Genomic DNA, 18,111 nt, shown 5'->3' on the forward strand with positions numbered 1-18,111 from the left:
GGCTGGGCGGAGGCTCCGAAGCAGGAAGCAGAGGCTGCAGAAGTTGCTCCCAGTGCTGTGTTTGCAGTGCTGAGAAGCTCCCAGAGGTGGTTTAACTGGCAAGATTGGAAGGTTTTTTTGGTTTTGCCAGGATTGAGAGGGGGAAGGTGCCCAGATCTGGGTGCACAGCTTCAAAAAAAAATTTCCTGTTTTCCTCCTCTAAAAACTAGATGCGTCTAATGGTCCGAAAAATATGATAAAATGAATTTTAATGGGGATAAGTATGAAGTTCTGCATTTAGGTAGGAAAAATCAAAGGCATAATTATAGAATCCAGTTTGGTGTAGTGGTTAAGTGTGCGGACTCTTATCTGGGAGAACCTTGTTTGATTCCCCACTCCTCCACTTGCACCTGCTGGCATGGCCTTGGGTCAGCCATAGCTCAGGCAGAGGTTGTCCTTGAAAGGGCAGCTGCTGTGAGAGCCCTCTCCAGCCCCACCCACCTCACAGGGTTTCTGTTGTGAGGGAGGAAGGTAAAGGAGATTGTGAGCCGCTCTGAGACTCTTTGGAGTGGAGGGCGGGATATAAATCCAATATCTTCTTCTTCTTCTAGAATGGAGGAGATTTGTCTTGGTAGTAGTATGTACGAAAAGAATCTAGGGGTCTTAGTGGCCCGTGCACTGAACATGAGTCAGCAGTCTGATGCTGTGACTAAAAAGTCAAATTCAATTTTGGATTGTCTATAACTGCAACCCTAACCTAACCGTCACTCTAACTGTAATCCTAAACCTAGTCACTAACCCTATGGGCCCCAATGACTGTAATGATTCCCAAAGGCATACTTTTCAGTATGATATGTAAGATACATTTAACCTAACCCTAACAGTAATTGTAATAATAATAATAATAATAATAATAATAATAATAATAATAATAAAATTTTATTTATATCCCGCCCTCCCCGCCTAGGCAGGCTCAGGGCGGCTAACAACATGTCTATACAATAATTATACAAAACTTTTAAAATCAGCATTAGTCTTAAAACCATTCTAATTTACAATTAACAATAAATTAACAATAACAGTATGCATTTCTGGTGCTATTCTGTCAGTTAACATGAAAGTCACTTAGGCGAAAGTCACTTAGGCGAATCCAGCAATCCAGCAATCCTTCCATCAGCAGTCTGCAAAGGCCGTCCTAAAAAGGATGGTCTTGCAGGCCCTGCGGAATTGGTCAAGGCTCCGTAGGGCCCGCACCTCTTCCGGGAGCTGGTTCCTTAGGTGTGGAGCTACAATAGAGAAGGCCCGTGTGCGGGTGTTCTACAGTTTCGCCTCCTTTGGCCCGGGGATAGCCAGCTTGTTCTTCACTGCTGACCTCAGTGCTCTCTGGGGCTCGTATGGGGAAAGACGGTCCCTCAGGTAGGCAGGTCCTCGACCATGTAGGGCTTTAAAGGTAATAACCAGCACTTTGTAGCGAACCCAGTATGTAACTGGCAGCCAGTGCAGTCCGCGCAGCCCTGGCTGTATGTGCTCCCACTTCGGGAGCCATAGTAACAGCCTAGCCACCGCGTTCTGCACCAGCTGCAGCTTCCGGGTTCAGCACAGAGGCAGCCCCATGTAGAGGGCATTACAGTAATCCAATCTTGAGGTGACCGTCGCATGAATCACTGTTGCTAGGTCCCGATGATCTAGGAAAGGGGCCAACTTCCTTGCCCGCTTCAGATGAAAGAACGCCGACTTGGCAGTGGCTGCTATCTGGGCCTCCATTGATAATGAAGGCTCCAGTAGAACTCCCAGTCTCCTGACTTGGTGCGCCGCTTTCAGCGGTACACCGTCAAAAACCGGGAGAGGTATTTCCCTCCCCAGAGCGCAGCGGCCCACGCAAAGGACATCTGTCTTCGTTGGGTTCAGCTTCAACCCACTCAGCCTAAGCCAAGTTGCCACGGCCTGCAAAGCCTGGTCCAGATTCCCTGGGATGCAGTTAGGTCGACCATCCATTAGCAGATAGAGCTGGGTGTCATCTGCATATTGATGACAACCAAGCCCAAACCTCCGGGCAATCTGGGCAAGGGGGCGCATGTAGATGTTAAATAACATCGGGGAGAGAACTGCTCCCTGGGGCACCCCACAATCTAGTGTGCGCCTCTGGGACAGCTCACTCCCGATTGCCACGCTTTGTCCCCATCCCTTGAGGAAGGAGGAAAGCCATTGTAAGGCCAACCCCCTAACGCCTGTGTCGGCGAGGCAGCGGGTCAGTAGCTGATGGTCGACCATATCGAACGCCGCCAACAGATCTAACAACATCAGCACCACCATGCCACCTCGATCCAGATGCCGCTGGAGGTCATCTACCAAGGCGACCAGCACTGTCTCTGTCCCATGGCCCGGACGGAAGCCGGACTGGCAAGGGTTTAGGATGGAAGCATCATCCAGAAAACTCTGCAGCTGCAACGCCACTGCCCTCTCGATAATATTACCTAAAAACGGTAAATTAGAGACCGGTCGGTAGTTTGCCAATTCGGCAGGTCTGCTGTACGTTTTCTCAGGAGGGGATGGACCAAAGCCTCTTTCAAGGGTGTTGGAAAGTGCCCCTCCAAGAGAGATCTATTTATGATGTCCCATAAAGGACATCTGAGCTCCCTCTGGCAAGGTTTAATCAGCCAAAAGGGGCAAGGGTCCAAATCACAAGTTGTTGGGCGTGCAACAGAGAGAATTCCTTCAACTTCCTCCAGGCTGAGTGGGTCGAAGTGACCCAAAATTAAACCAGAAGACAGGCACGGAGCCTCAAGTTCCTGTACTGTATCCAATGTGATAGGCAGGTCTTGGTGGAGCAATGTGATTTTATCTGCAAAATGTTTCACAAAAGCCTCACAGCCTATCTCTAATTCTCTCACATTTGGTCTGCCTTGAGACAGTGTAGTAAGGTTTCCAATTATTCTAAACAATTGTGCCGGGCGCGAATTTGCAGATGCAATCTTGGTCGCAAAGTAATCTTTCTTTGCGGCCTTGAATGCCATCTCATAAGACCTCATAAACATTCTATAGGATGTTCTCGTCGCTTCATCCCGAGTATGCTGCCACTGCCGCCACTCAGTCATCTGAGCCCTTGTTTCAGCTGACGTAGCTCCAAGGTATACCATGGAGCCAGCCTCATACGAGCGCACAGAGGGTGTCGAGGTGCGATCTCATTGATAGCCTTAGATAGCTGGTTTTGCCAGGCCTCTACCAGGTCATCAAGGGAATCGCCATGGGGCCAGGGATCCCTCAGGGCCATTTGGAACCATTCTGGGTCCATCAGGCTCCGCGGGCAAGACAAAATAGGCTCTCTGCCCATACAGGGTTGAGGTGGTGTCTCCATATGGACCTTGAGGGCTAGGTGGTCTGACCATGGTACCGCTTCTACCGCGATATCATTCACCAAGATCCCGGATGCAAAGATCAGATCTAACGTGTGCCCTTCCTGTTGCGTGGGGGTCGTAACAAATTGAGAGAGTCCTAGTGTCCCCATGGAAGACACTAGACCCATCACCTGAGTGGAGGCCATGTCATCGGCATGGACGTTGAAATCACCCAGGACCATAAGCCCTGGGTACTCCAACGCCCAGCCTGCCATCAGGGATGGTAAGGCGCTAGCTGGTGCGTTAGGTGGACAGTACACCAGCCAGATCACCAATCCCTCTCCGACATCCCACGCCAGACCCTAACCCAAGGCTTTTTCTGAGCAGGAGCACACAGGAACAAAGTTCTGGCTGTTTAGGCATCAGGGGGTGTGGCCTGATCAAGTGAAATGATGGTATCACTTTACTCTGCTGTGGTTAGACTTCACCTATAGTATTGTGTTCAGTTTTGGGCATCACAATTTAAGAAGGATATAGACAAGCTGGAATGGGTCCAGAGAAGGGCAACAAAGATGGTGAGGGGTCTAGAGTTCAAGTCCTATGAGGAAAGGTTCAAAGAGCTGCGTATGTTTAGCCTGAAGAAGAGACTGAGAGGTGATATGATCACCATCTTCAAGTACCTGATGAGCTGTCATATAGAGGATGGTGCGGAATTGTTTTCTGTGGCCCCAGAAGGTAGGACCAGAACCAATGAGTTGAAATTAAATCAAAAGAGTTTCTGGCTAAACATTAGGGAGAACATCCTGACAGAATGGTTCCTCAGTAGAATGGTTCCTCCTTCTTCGGGAGGTGTTGGGCTCTCCTTCCTTAGAGGTTTTTAAGCATAGATGGCCATCTGACAGCAATGCTGATTCTGTGAATTAGGCAGAGGGAGTGTAGAAAAGTTGCATGAGTGCTTAGTTCTTGTGGCCCTTCCCTACACGCCCAAGAAAATGCTAATTGTCACTTTGGAGTCAGCAATAAATTTTTCTCCAGGCCAGTTTGGCTAGGGATCCTGGAGGATTTTGTCATCTTCTGGGTTTGGAGCCACTGGGGATATACATGTGCGAGGGAGGCATTTGTGAGTTTGCTGCATTGTGCAGTGGGTTAGACTAGATGGCTCTGAAGTCCCTTCCAACTCTATGATTCTGTGATTCTACAAAGCCATATGGTCAATGTTTAATTGCCAGCTAATCACACATTGTTGTATTCCATCCATAGTTACTGTACCAGAACAATTTTCTAGTCCATCAGGACTATAATATGAAGAGGTCTGTTACATGTTTCCAGGGGACCATAATCAGGAGTTGTTTCAAGTCAGGTTTTACTTGTGGTTCTTTCTCTAGGTGGAACTAAGTTAGCTGCTATGAAGCTTTTGTTTTTTTATTTGTCCCATTGTGTTTGTTCTGAATATAGTTATTCTCTGTTTAACTGAAATCTTCCTCAGCATATTCCTGAGTGACTGCAGCAACTTATGGGGACCAGATATCAATATCTTTCTCCTACCTATACCTGTACAGTAGTGGATACAGAATCTTCAAAGTCCACTGGAATAAGATATGTGACCTCTGTCTTTCCTTTTTTGATGTTCCAGGCATTCAAGACAAGAATGGAAGCCCTGAACAACCGGTGGGAGGAACTTGGTGCAAAAGAAGTCCAATTGAAAGCATACATTAGGAAATTTGAGCAATTCATACAGGTATTGGTCCCTTGCACGTCCTTGGTCCTTGGTCCCTGTTCCAAAACCAAAATAATACCTGCTGCCTTGTCTTTTCTCATCAGACAAGCTTCATGGAAAACACTAACATTCACAAATTAGGTGCTCTGCCCTGAGTTAATTAGAGTGGGCAAAGGCTGTGACTCAGTACCAGAGCCTCTGCTTTGCATTAGAAGGTCTCAGGTTCAGTTCCTGGCATCTAAAGTGACAAGGAGCAAGTAACAGATGTGAAAGATCCTGGAGAGCCACCACCAGTCTGAATAGATAATATGGACCTTGATGGGACAGTAGTCTGATCCAGCAGAAGGAATGTGGCCATGTGTAAGTGTGGTGACTGAGTGCAAGTAGGGCACACATTCTGCAATTCAACCAACGGTTATTAAAATAACGCTAAACTATACATTTTTAAAACAATTCAACATTAAGCAATTATGCATATTAGGTAATAATACATGGTGGTAGGTGTAAAGCAAGATATTATTTGCTCAGTTATTGAGGGCAGCAGGATTGGCAGAGTGGTACTGTAGGAAATTCTAATTAGGCCTTCTGTGTGCAACCGAACATAGTAAGACAGGTTCTGGTAGTGAATACCATTAACATTGGGATCATTGGGAAAAAAATTAGAGTCATGAAATACTGGACAGCTGTATTCTACAGAACCATATGGCCAATGGAGTTTGCAAGACAGATTCTAAGCAGGAGCAGTGTGAGCACTAAGAATCTTGAATTTCCACAGCAGTATCTTTAAAGCCATTCTTAACTCACCCTGGTGCTAGGCCAGGCTCAAAAGGATTGGTTAGGACACTATCTATAGCTCTAAAGCTCCCTCCTGAAAAAGGTTACATCAGATCCGGCCGAATTGGCACATTACCGGCCGGTCTCAAATTTGCCCTTTATAGAGAGGGCTGCGGCGCTGCAGTTGCAGAGCTTTCTGGATGATGCTTCCACCTTAGATCCTTTTCAGTCCGGCTTCTGCCCGGGCCACGGGACAGAGACAGTGCTGGTTGCCCTCATGGATGATCTCCGGCAACATCTGGATTGAAGCGGTGTGGCGGTACTGCTGTTGCTAGACCTATCGGCGGCGTTCAATATGGTCGATCACCAGCTGCTGACCCGCCGCCTCGCCAACACAGGGATTCAGGGGTTAGCCTTACAGTGGCTTTCCTCTTTCCTTGAAGGTCAGGGACAAAGGGTGGTGATTGGGGGAGAGCTGTCCCAGAGGCACCCACTTAATTGTGGGGTGCCCCAGGGGGCGGTTCTCTCTCCAATGTTATTTAACACCTACATGCGCCCCCTTGCCCAGATTGCCTGGGGATATGGGCTGGGTTGTCACCAGTATGCTGATGACACCCAGCTCTATCTATTGATGGGCGGCCAGGCTGCCGACGTCCCTGTAGATCTGGACCAGGCATTGCAAGCCGTGGCTGATTGGATCAAGCTGAACGGGCTGAAATTGAATCCAGCAAAGACAGAGGTCCTTTGCCTAGGTCGCAGCGGTCCGTAAGGAGGGATTCCCCTTCCAGCTTTTGACGGGGCGCCACAGGTACCAGTGCACGAGGTCAGGAACTTGGGAGTGCTACTGGAGTCTTCCCTGACAATGGAGGCCCAGATAGCTGCCACTGCCAAATCCGCCTTCTTTCACCTTAGACGGGCGAGGCAGTTGGCCCCCTTCCTGGAGCGAGGCGACCTGGCAACAGTGATTCATGCGACGGTCACCTCGAGATTGGACTACTGTAATGCCCTCTACCTGGGGCTGCTCCTGTACCGAACCCGGAAACTGCAGCTAGTGCAGAACACAGCAGCCAGGCTGCTGGTGGGACTACCTCAGTGGGAACACGTGTGGCCTAGGCTGCGGGAACTACACTGGCTGCCAATTGTATACCAGGTTCGTTACAAGGTGCTGGTTATTACCTTTAAAGCCCTATATGGCCGAGGACCTGCCTACCTTAGGGACCGCCTCTCTCCATATGTTCCCCAAAGAGCACTGCGCTCCAGCTCACAAAATCTTTTGAAAATCCCTGGGCCTAAGGAGGCCAAACTTAAAACAACCAGGAAGCAGGCCTTCTCCATAAAAGCACCCCAATGGTGGAATCAGCTGCCGGAAGAGGTGCAGGCCCTACAAGATCTCAATCAGTTCCGTAGGGCCTGCAAAACCGCCCTCTTCCAATTAGCCTTTTAAGATGGAACCAGAACTAATATTATGCTATCTTGGATAAACAGAGATTGTAGCACCATTGTATTGTTTTTAGTTTAATTTTAATAGCTTAATTTTAATATTAATTTATATATTGTATCTATGCCTTTGTTTATTGATTTTATTATCTGTTTATTGTTATGCCATGATATTATATCATGCTTTGTAAGCCGCCCTGAGCCTGCCTTGGTGGGGAGGGTGGGGTATAAATAAAAACTTATTATTATTATTATTATTATTATTATTATTATTATTATTATTATTATTATTATTATTATTATTATTATTATTATTAAAGAAGGTAATAGTTGAGTCAGGCTTCCCCCCTTTTACTCAGCCCTATGAATCTCAGAGTGGCTTACAATCTCATTTATCTTCCTCCCCCACAACAGACACCCTGTGAGGTAGGTGGGGCTGAGAGAGCTCTCACAGAAGTTGCCCTTTCAAGGACAGCTTTGCAAGATCTAGGGCTGACCCAAGGCCATTCCAGCAGCTGCAAGTGGAGGAGTGGGGAGTCAAACCTGGTTCTCCCAAATAAATGTCTGTGCACTTAAACATTACACCAGACTAGCTCTCTAATTCACTTACATTCAGATATTTAGCACACATGGAAGAAAAACTTTCTGTCATAAGAACCCCATATAGTCCGAAAGAGGGGGCAATAGACCCTCCTCCACTTCCTGCTACCAGTAACCTGTTGTCTCAATTTTCCCCAAAAAAACTATGTACTGTCTGGGGGTTCAACATTAGGAGAATGATCAAAAACGGATCAGAGCTCTGAAGAAAGCTAACAAGGAGAGGGAACTGAAGAAGCAACGAGTGAAGGAGCTGGCCAAGGCCAAGCTGGAGATGGCCTCTTTGAAACAGCAACATCAGCGGCTCTACAACAAACTACAGCAGTACTCCATCTTCAACAAGTACCTAGAGAAGGTTGTTGAGATCTCAGAAGTACGTATGCAGACAGACTACTGGGAAAGGAAGCAAAATCTCAGGGTCTCTCCAAACAGCAGCTTTTCACATGATCCTTGCTCACTAAACCACTGAAGTGGACAAAGCAGGGACTTTGCCATGGTTGTCCACTCCAGAACCACTAATTTTGGAAGGGGTGTTGAAAGACGTGAGTCAGATTGAGGTGACAAGAGAGGAGGTCCTACAACTGATTGATGAATTAAAAACTAATAAGTCACCAGGTCTGAATGGCATACATCCAAGAGTTCTGAAAGAACTCAAAGTTGAACTTGTGGATCTCCTGACAAAAATATGTAATCTTTCATTGGAATCTGCCTCCATTCCTGAGGACTGGAAGGTAGCAAATGTCACCCCCATCTTTAAAAAGGGTTCCAGAGGAGATCTGGGAAATTACAGGCCAGTCAGTCTGACTTCAATACCGGGAAAGTTGGTAGAAACCATTATCAAGGACAGAATAAGTAGGCACATTGATGAACACAAGTTATTGAGGAAGACTCAGCATGGGTTCTGTAAGGGAAGGTCTTGCCTCAGTAACCTGTTACAGTTCTTTGAGGGGGTGAACAAACATCTGGACAAAGGGTATCCAATAGATGTTGTTTACCTTGACTTCCAGAAAGCTTTTGATAAAGCTCCTCATCAAAGGCTCCTTAGTAAGCTCAAGAGTCATGGAGTAAAAGGACAGGTCCTCTTGTGGATCAAAAACTGGCTAATTAATAGGAAGCAGAGAGTGAGTATAAATGGGCAGTCTTCACAGTGGAGGATGGTAAGCAGTGGGGTGCTGCAGGGCTCAGTACTGGGTCCCATGCTCTTTAATTTGTTCATTAATGATCTGGAGTTGGGAGTAAGCAGTAATGATCTGGAGTTGGGAGTAAGTGGCCAAGTTTGCAAATGACACAAAATTGTTCAGGGTGGTGAGAACCAGAGAGGATTGTGAGGCACTCCAAAGGGATCTGTTGAGGCTGAGTGAGTGGGCATCAATGTGGCAGATGAGGTTCAATGTGGCCAAGTGCAAAGTAATGCACATTGGGGCCAAGAATCCCAGCTACAAATACAAGTTGATCGGTTGTGAACTGGCAGAGACTGACCAAGAGAGAGATCTTGGGGTCATGGTAGATAACTCACTGAAAATGTCAAGACAGTGTGCGATTGCAATAAAAAAGGCCAATGCCATGCTGGGAATTATTAGGAAGGGAATTGAAAACAAATCAGCCAGTATCATAATGCCCCTGTATAAATCGATGGTGCAGTCTCATTTGGAATACTGTGTACAATTCTGGTCACCACACCTCAAAAAAGATATTATAGCATTGGAAAAAATCCAGAAAAGGGCAACTAGACTGATTAAAGGTTTGGAACACTTTTCCTATGAAGAAAGGTTAAAACGCTTGGGGCTCTTTAGCTTGGAGAAACATAGACTGTGGGGTGACATGACAGAAGTTTACAAGATTATGCATGGGATGGAGAAAATAGAGAAAGAAATCCTTTTCTCCCTTTCTCACAATACAAGAACTCGTGGGCATTCAATGAAATTGAACATATGAACATATGAAGCTGCCTTATACTGAATCAGACCCTCGGTCCATCAAAGTCAGTATTGTCTTCTCAGACTGGCAGTGGCTCTCCAGGGTCTCAAGCTGAGGTTTCTCACACCTATTTGCCTGGACCCTTTTTTGGAGATGCCTAGCAGTCGGGTTAAAACGGATAAAAGGAAGTACTTCTTCACCCAAAGGGAAGTGGAATTCACTGCCATAGGAGGTGGTGGTGGCTACAAGCATAGCCAATTTTAAGAGGGGATTGGATAAAAATATAGAGCAGATGTCCATCAGTGGCTATTATATATGTGTGTGTGTGTGTATGTATGTATATGTGTGTGTGTTTATATAAACACACACACACATATTGGTCACTGTGTGACACAGAGTGTTGGACTGGATGGGCCATTGGCCTGATCCAACAGGGCTTCTCTTATGTGACACAGAGTGTTGGGCTGGAGGGGCCACTGGCCTGATCCAACAGGGCTTCTCTTATGTTCTTATGTGACACAGAGTGTTGGACTGGATGGGCCATTGGCCTGATCCAACATGGCTTCTCTTATGTCCTTATGTCCTTATGTTGTATCTGACTCTGGAACACAACACATTTGCAGATTAATATTTTTTGCAGTGATACCCATACAGACCATGAGTTCTATATTGCAGAACTGAAACATGGAACAATGCTGGAGAATGTGCATCTTGATGACTTTTCAGTCTTTGTTAAGTTCAGGAATGCAGGTTGTAGATCCAGGCTCCGCAGCACAGCTGAGGTCAAAGGCATCTTATATTATAATAAGAGGGTGACAACCAGTTTTATACCTCTGTGCGCAGCTTCCCAAGCCAAGCTGCAGGGTCAGGTTGGCCATTCTGAGAAGAATCCTGGTGGGCCACTTGGCTTTAGCAGACAGGAGGACCATGGCAATGCTAGGCTTTGTCCTGTGCAATTTTAAGCTCAGTGCAGCTGCTATTGAGGGGCATGGCAATGCCTGGCTTTGCCCTGCTGTCCTGGGTATAGTGCAGCCAGCCAGGAATAGCCATGGTGCAGTGGCACCCAAGTTCACCCTGTGTAGTGACAAGAAGGAGCAAGGTCAGAGTAATGGCCAGCTTCGCCTTTTGTTGATGCAGGTGCAAAGAGGGGCACATTGCTATCTCTTTTCTTTCCAGCTGCCTCTTTGCCTCTCTATCAATGAGGGGTATGTTGCCTTTTCCAGGACTTCTTTAGCTTCCCATTCCATTCCTGGCATTGCATACAATGTGTATTGCCAAGCAGTATCTTCATGTTCAAGGTACTGTGAAAGAGGAGGAGGAGGAGAATAGATTTATACCCCACCCTTTTCTCAGAGTGGTTTACAATCTCCTTTCCTTTCCCCTCCCCACAACAGACAACCTGTGATGTAGGTGGGGCTGAGAGCGCTCTTTTGAGAGAACACCTCTGAGGAACTTGTGACTGACCCAAGGTCACATCAGAAGCTCATGTGAAGGAGTGAAGAATCAAACCTGGTTCTCCCAGATTAGAGTCTGTGCTCTTAACCACTACACCGAACTGGTTCTAAACTGACTTTCTGTTAGTGGCTGTAAAGATGCCTGTGGTCTTGTGATTTGTACTGGGCTCTCAAAGAAGTAAAAACCAGTTTCTCAGAGTGCAGAAAAGTAACACAAAACATCCCTTGCAGTTTGAAGAGATCCGGGAGGTCATTGGCCGCTATAAGACACTGGTTGGGATGCACCGGGATCTTGTGCAGTCAGCTCAGGAAGGGTTGGAGATGATAGAACAAGCCAAAGTCCACCTTGCCCGTTACAAAGAGGAGAAAGATGACGAGATCTTGCAGCACAACAATGAGCTGGCCCGCCTACAGATGCGCTTTGACCACGCTCGCAGTGAAGTCATCGTCTGGGTAAGAGATGGGGTGGGGTTTTATCATCACAAGGAGAGAGAATGGTCTATTAACCCCTGACCCCTGAACAAATGTTAATTCAACTAAGTCAGATGAAGCAGGAGAAGGATAAAATTGGTGGAGTTCATCACTTCCTCTTCCAAAAACTTAAGTGCCATAAAATGAAGTTAGAGTCCAGTCGCACATATAAGACCAACAAAGTTTTATTCTAGGTATGAGCTTTCGTGTGCATGCACACTTCTTGAGATATAATGAAATGGAAGAAAACCATTCAAATTTGTAGACAGAGGTTGATCAGCAAATTAGCGTATAACATTATCAATGATTTATGGAAGCTGAATTGAGATTGGGGGGTTGTCTGTGCATAAGAAAAGGGGACCAATTTATGTGGAGGCCAATACTTGTGAAAAAGAGCTGTCATTGTCCAGTAGAGGTTGTAAGTCATTGATAATGCATTGATGATGCATCAGACCACTATGCCTTGGAAGTCCGGCTGGACCTACGACTTCTGACCTGTTTAGGCGGTGAGTAGATTTATGCTTGCCCGTGGAGCCAAATGGACCCAGAGCAGCTTCAGGAAGCTCTGTGGGATCCGATGCCCCCTGGTGGGTCGTTAGATGAGCTCGTGGAGGACTGGTATTCTCAGCTCTTCATTGCCATTGACAACATCACCCTCTGGTGCCCTCTTCACTATTGTACGAAGGCAGCTCCTTGGTACTCCTTGGACCTGCTAAGGATGAAACAACAGCTTAGACAGAGGAGTGCAGTGGTGTGCTCGTGACGAAGAGTCTAGAACCTCTTATAGAACGCTTATGAAAGTCTACGAGAAGGCTATGAAGTCTGCTAAGAAAGTATTCTATGCGGCCTCCATAGAGTCTGCAAAGTCGCTCTCAGCTCAATTATTTAGAGTAATTCGGTCTTTGACAGTCCTGCCATCGAGCAATCAAAAAGATAGGGAATTGGATATTGGTTCTGAGGCCTTTGCAATGTATTTCACAGATAAAAGCTTGACTCTCCACCAGGACCTCCAGCCATGGTTGATACAGTATGTGAACTGGAAGCCCCTTGCCCGTCGTCTGGTCCTACATTGGACCACTTCAGTTGACTCACATTGGAGGATGAAGACAGGACCCTGGCTGCGGTGAAGCCTACAACTTGCCCCCTGGATCCCTGCCCATCCTGGCTTGTGAAGGCTTGCCAGGGTGGTGTCAGGGACTCTCTGGGTGATATTGTCAACTTGTCCCTGGAAACAGGGACATTTCCAGAGAAATTAAAGAAGGCAGTGATTCAGCTGCTTTTGAAAAAACCATCACAGGACCCTAGGGTATTAGCTAACTATTGCCCAGTTTCGAAGTTACCATTCCTGGGAAAGGTAGTTGAGAAAGCAGTGGCGGAGCAGCTGCAGGTTTTCCTGGATGAAACATCCGCCCTGGACCCATTCCAGTCCAATTTCCGCCCAGGCCATGGGACAGAGATGGTATGAATCACCCTCACAGATGAGCATCTGGACCAAGGCGGGGTGGCGCTGCTGATTCTTCTTGATCTGTCAGCAGCAGTTGACATGGTCAATTGTGACCTCTTGACCCAGAGTCTGCACACTTAACCACTACACCAAACTGGCATCTCCTAAGATGGAGGTCCTGTGCCTGAATCGAGGGGGGGTGATTTGTGCATCCAACTCCCAGCCTTGGATGATGCTGTCTTAGTGCCTACCCAACAGGTGAAGAGTTTGGGAGTGATTCTGGATGCCTCTCTTTCTATGGAGGCCCAGGTTACGATGGCAGACGAGGTAACTAGCACCATATCTATCCTCCCAAGACCAGGCTACAGTGATCCATGCAATGGTCACTTCCAGGTTGGACTACTGTAACTCACTCGATGCTGACTTGCCCTTGAAGCTGATCTGGAAACTGTAGCAGGTGCAGAATGCGGCAGCTTGCCTGCTGACTGCATCACCTGTACAGGTGAGCATATGGCCAGCACTCTGTGGCCTGCACTGGCTGCCTATAGAATACCAGGTCCATTTCAAGGTGTTAGTTTTGACTTTCAAAGTCTTGCGCAGCCTGGGACCAACATACCTGCGGGACTGTCTCTCCTCATATATGCCCCAGAGGTCACTTCATTCAGCCTCTTGGTCAGCCATCCCCTGATCAAGAGATGCCTGTCTTGCCTCTACCGGGGTCAGAACTTTTTCAGTTCTGGCCCTGACCTCGTGGAATCAGCTCTGTGTGGAGATCTGAGCCCTACCTGGCTTGTTAGCCTTTCGTAGGGCCTGTAAAATGGAGCTCTTCCGCCAGGCTTTTGGATGAGGCAGCAGGCATCTACAATTAGATCGGTTGCCCCCCACCCCTGTCAAGTCGGCTGGATTCAATAACGAGTCTTTGGTTGAAACAAAGTTGCTAGTTTATTGAAAGCAGAACTGAAGACCATGATAGAGATTGAAGGACTGGGGTACATAGACATTAACCAAACATTTAAGGTATAGATCAAAGGATTCCTACGGGCGGGGCACTCCATGCAGTATATTTTCGCACTAGGATGTTACTCCCTCATTCCCAAGCCAAGGCCTTGGCGCTTCACACTCCCACAGACACCCGGCCTGAGAAGGTTCCACTATCTTGTTCACATATTAGCATTTCAAAGCAGGCTACATAACAAAGGCATAGCTAGGAGGGGGGGAAGGAGAGTTGGCTAGCAGCATTCGGTGTTCAGTGTGAGCTACCCAGAATCCCTTACTTCTGAACCAGAGTTAGCAAATAGGTCAAACAAACTACAGCAGACTTGACAACCCCGCTGAACCACACTGCTGTGCCATCTTACTATAACATCCTGCTGGACTATTAACTAGCTGATTTTATTATAATTCTATTGTGATTTTGTTATTATCTATATTGTTGTACTCCGCCCATGGGGGAATGGGCGGAATAATAATAATAATAATAATAATAATAATAATAATAATAATAATAATAATAATAATAATAATAATAATAATAATAATAATAATAATAGAACTGTTTTGAGTTTTAAGTTGTATGTGACCACTAATGGTGTTCTATTATTGTCTTTTTGGGACCTGTCCTGTAGAAGGTTTTCTCTGGGTACCATTCTGTCTTTGTTAATCTGTTTTCTGACTTCATCAGATGGATATTTTAATTTCAAAAAGGCTTGTCAGGTGGGAATCTCTGTTGGATTGGAGCAAATGCAGCTGTAGCATAGACCCTGGCTATATACAATGGATAATTTGGTATGTTTAGGATGGAGCTGGAGGCATGTAGGTATGTTTGTCAGACAGTAGGTTTCCAGTGTAAGGTGGTGTCTATGCGTCCATTGTGTACTCTTATGGTAATGTTCAGAAAATGTATTTCTTGCATAGATTGGTTGTCAGGTTAATGGTGGGGTGAAAGCCATGGAATGCCTGGTGGAATTTGTCATCAGTGTAATGCAGGTATCAGAGAGGAATGAGTGGGTGGGAGTTTAGGAAGCATTGATCCAAGTCAGCCATAAAGATGTTATCTTATGTGGGGCCGCACAGGTGTATATGGCTGTACCACTGATCTAGAGGAATAGTTTGTCACCAAATCTGAAGTGAGATATGGGTGAGAACAGAATTGCACTGTTTGGCGGCAAAGGCAGCTGTGTGGTTTTCAGAAATCATATTCCTTATAGCTTGTAGTCCATCTTGGTGTGGGGTATTGCAATACAGCGATTCCACATTCATGGTGCCTGAGACAAGGGGGTGTTCTGGGTTAGAAGATAAAAGGTATCTGGTTGAGGTTCCTGTGGTGTGTATGAAAGGATTTGTTCTTGAACATGCCATGGTAATTCCTTATAATCGTGTTCAGATATTTTTTTTATTCCTGTGTGGGGTCCATTTTTTGTAAAAAGCAGTATTTGAGAGTTGTCTTTGGGTCTCCTTTGGGTCTCATGATGACAACAGTTCCACCTTTGTCTGCTTTTTTAATTATAATATCCTGATTGTTTCTGAGACTGTCTATGGTCTTCCTTTCAGCATGGTTGACATTCTTTTTAAACAACTGGGGTCAGCCCCCACACAGGAATACAACAAAGAAGTAAACAAGATTACAAAGGAATTCAAAACAGTTATGACTTACAACCTCTACTGGACAATGACAGTTCTATTTCACAAGTACTGGGGGGCAAACCTTTTCTTGTGCAGAGACAACTCCGCAGTCTCAAACAACTGTTCACCCGTAATATTTTGAACATGGACACTGGTACCAGAGCTTGCAATAAACTCAAATGCCAACTTTGCTGCCACATAAACCCAGACAACATTATCACTGGACCTAACAATATCAACTACACCATCTCAGGCTCATTTACTTGCTCACCTTCTAACACTGTACATGCCATTAAATGCCAACAGTGCCCTTCGGTTCTCCACATAGGGCAAACAAGACAAACCCTATATCAAAGGATAAATGGACACAATTCTGACATCAGGAATCATAAAACTGAGAAACTTCAAGGTGAACACTTCAACCTTCCAGGAAATACAATGGGTGACATCAAAGTAGCTGTTATATGGCAAAAAAACTTCAGGAACAGACTGAAAAGAGAAATTGCTGAACTACAAATTACAGCACTCAGAACAACCGCCCCTCAGGACTTTACAGGGATATTGATTTTTTATCTCATTACATAGGCTAAACTCATTCAATCCTTACATATGTATCCTCACCAAGAAGAGCTAATCATCCTCTGTATTTTAGTGTAGTTCTTTTTTAAAATAGTATATTGGAATAGTGAATGTAATATAATGCAGTGTATATTGGAATGTGTTTTTTTGATATAATACAGCACCCCCCCTCATAGGAAAGGATGCTGTCAGCAAACTTTGAGAGGGGACAAAATGAGCATAACAGCAGAGTCTCAATTACTCTTATTGACTAAGAAATATACTTTTACACAGTAGTCTCCTTCTTTGACATATTTATTGCTCCACTGGTTTCGTATAATTAAATTCAAACATACTGTGACCTATAAAACTTAGCTTGTTATTACTATTTAGCCTTTGCATATGTCAAAGCATATTTATTAAGTTGAATGCTAATTTGCTGTTCTCCTATGTAGAGGCATCTACTTATATATATGAAATGTTAACTTCCATTTCTATGTATCTGAAAAAGAGCACTTGCACATGAAAGTTCATAAAAAGGTAAAGGTAGTCCCTTGTGCAAGCACCAAGTCATTACCAACCCATGGAGTAATGTCACATCATTATGTTTTCTTGGCAGACTTTTTATGGGGTGGTTTGCCATTGCCTTCCCCAGTCGTATACACTTTACTCCCAGCAAGCTGGGTGCTCATTTTACTAACCTTGAAAGGATGGAAGACTGAGTCAGCCCTGAGCCAGCTACCTGAACCCAGCTTCTACCAGGATCAAACTCAGGTCAAGAGCAGAGCTTGGACTTCAGTACTGCAGCTTACCACTCTGTGCTATGAAATGTTAACTTCCATTTCTATGTATCTGAAGAAGAGCATTTACACATGAAAGTTCATACCTTAAACAAACTTTTGTTGGTCTTAAAGGTGCCACTGGACTCAAAATTTGTTCTTAGAGGGAAACTAGGTTATGATCAAACTTGAGGTTTAACATGATCTGGCTGTGCCTCTATCTGCAGCAGTTTAAATAGTTACAGGAAGTTGTGATCAGACATCCCACCCTGAACTGGCTTCACTGTGCAATCACATGGTTGATCAGATTGTTGTGGCATTTTTTTTGTCTTTCACTCATGCACATAAGCATGTATCTGAAGCTCTGGCTCCTTTTTGACAGCTCTACAATCTCTCTGCCAAGTATTCCAGCCCCTCTCAACTTCCTTCCCTTCACCTCTGTTCCATAGAATACATGACAGGAGTAAAGTGCAGATTTATATGAGAGTAGTCCCATTGAACTTCATACATTTATCCTTGTGTCATGCATAGGAAGCTTTCAGACTCTAATGATGAAACAGGAGAAAGGGGTTGGGGAGATTTGTTGCTCAAAAATATTCTGGAACTCACAGTCCAGAATGACTAGTTGGCCATGGTGATTGGCAACGCCAGGGGTGATTATGCACTTATGTGAACATCACTACCTGATCAAAAAAAAGTGGGAATGGAAGAGAAGGTTCAGACTTCTCAAATGGCTTGACTTCACAAGAGGGGAGTTCAGACAGCTGGAAACATGGAGTGGAAGTGCTGGCATCCGTAAATACAGGATGGTTTCCAGTGCCTGATTACTCTGCTTCCCAAGCGAGGCAAAGGAGGGTGCCAATGACAAGGGCACAGAAGGCAGATGATGTTGTCTGATCGTGCTCTTTAAATATGCAAAGGTAAAGCAGCTGTATCAGTGTGAACTGCTCATGTGACTGCAGCCTTAATGTTATACAAGAGGGCCAATATCATTTTCTCTCCAGTTCTTCCTACATTGTTGCAATTG

At 45.5% G+C, this 18,111-nt stretch overlaps 1 protein-coding gene across 1 annotated transcript in view; it reads left to right on the top strand.

Moving 5' to 3' along the window:
• The window catches only part of CCDC42 (coiled-coil domain containing 42), a 66,838-nt gene that overhangs the window by 21,016 nt on the left and 27,711 nt on the right, over positions 1-18,111 (top strand). Inside the window, exons 3-5 of the mRNA XM_060252863.1 lie at positions 4,948-5,052; positions 8,015-8,212; positions 11,442-11,663. Coding sequence (XP_060108846.1) covers positions 4,948-5,052; positions 8,015-8,212; positions 11,442-11,663 — 525 coding nt within the window. The remainder of the gene's footprint in view (positions 1-4,947; positions 5,053-8,014; positions 8,213-11,441; positions 11,664-18,111) is intronic.

This window comes from Heteronotia binoei, chromosome 13, assembly GCF_032191835.1.
Source record: "Heteronotia binoei isolate CCM8104 ecotype False Entrance Well chromosome 13, APGP_CSIRO_Hbin_v1, whole genome shotgun sequence".
Classification (NCBI taxonomy): domain Eukaryota; kingdom Metazoa; phylum Chordata; class Lepidosauria; order Squamata; family Gekkonidae; genus Heteronotia; species Heteronotia binoei.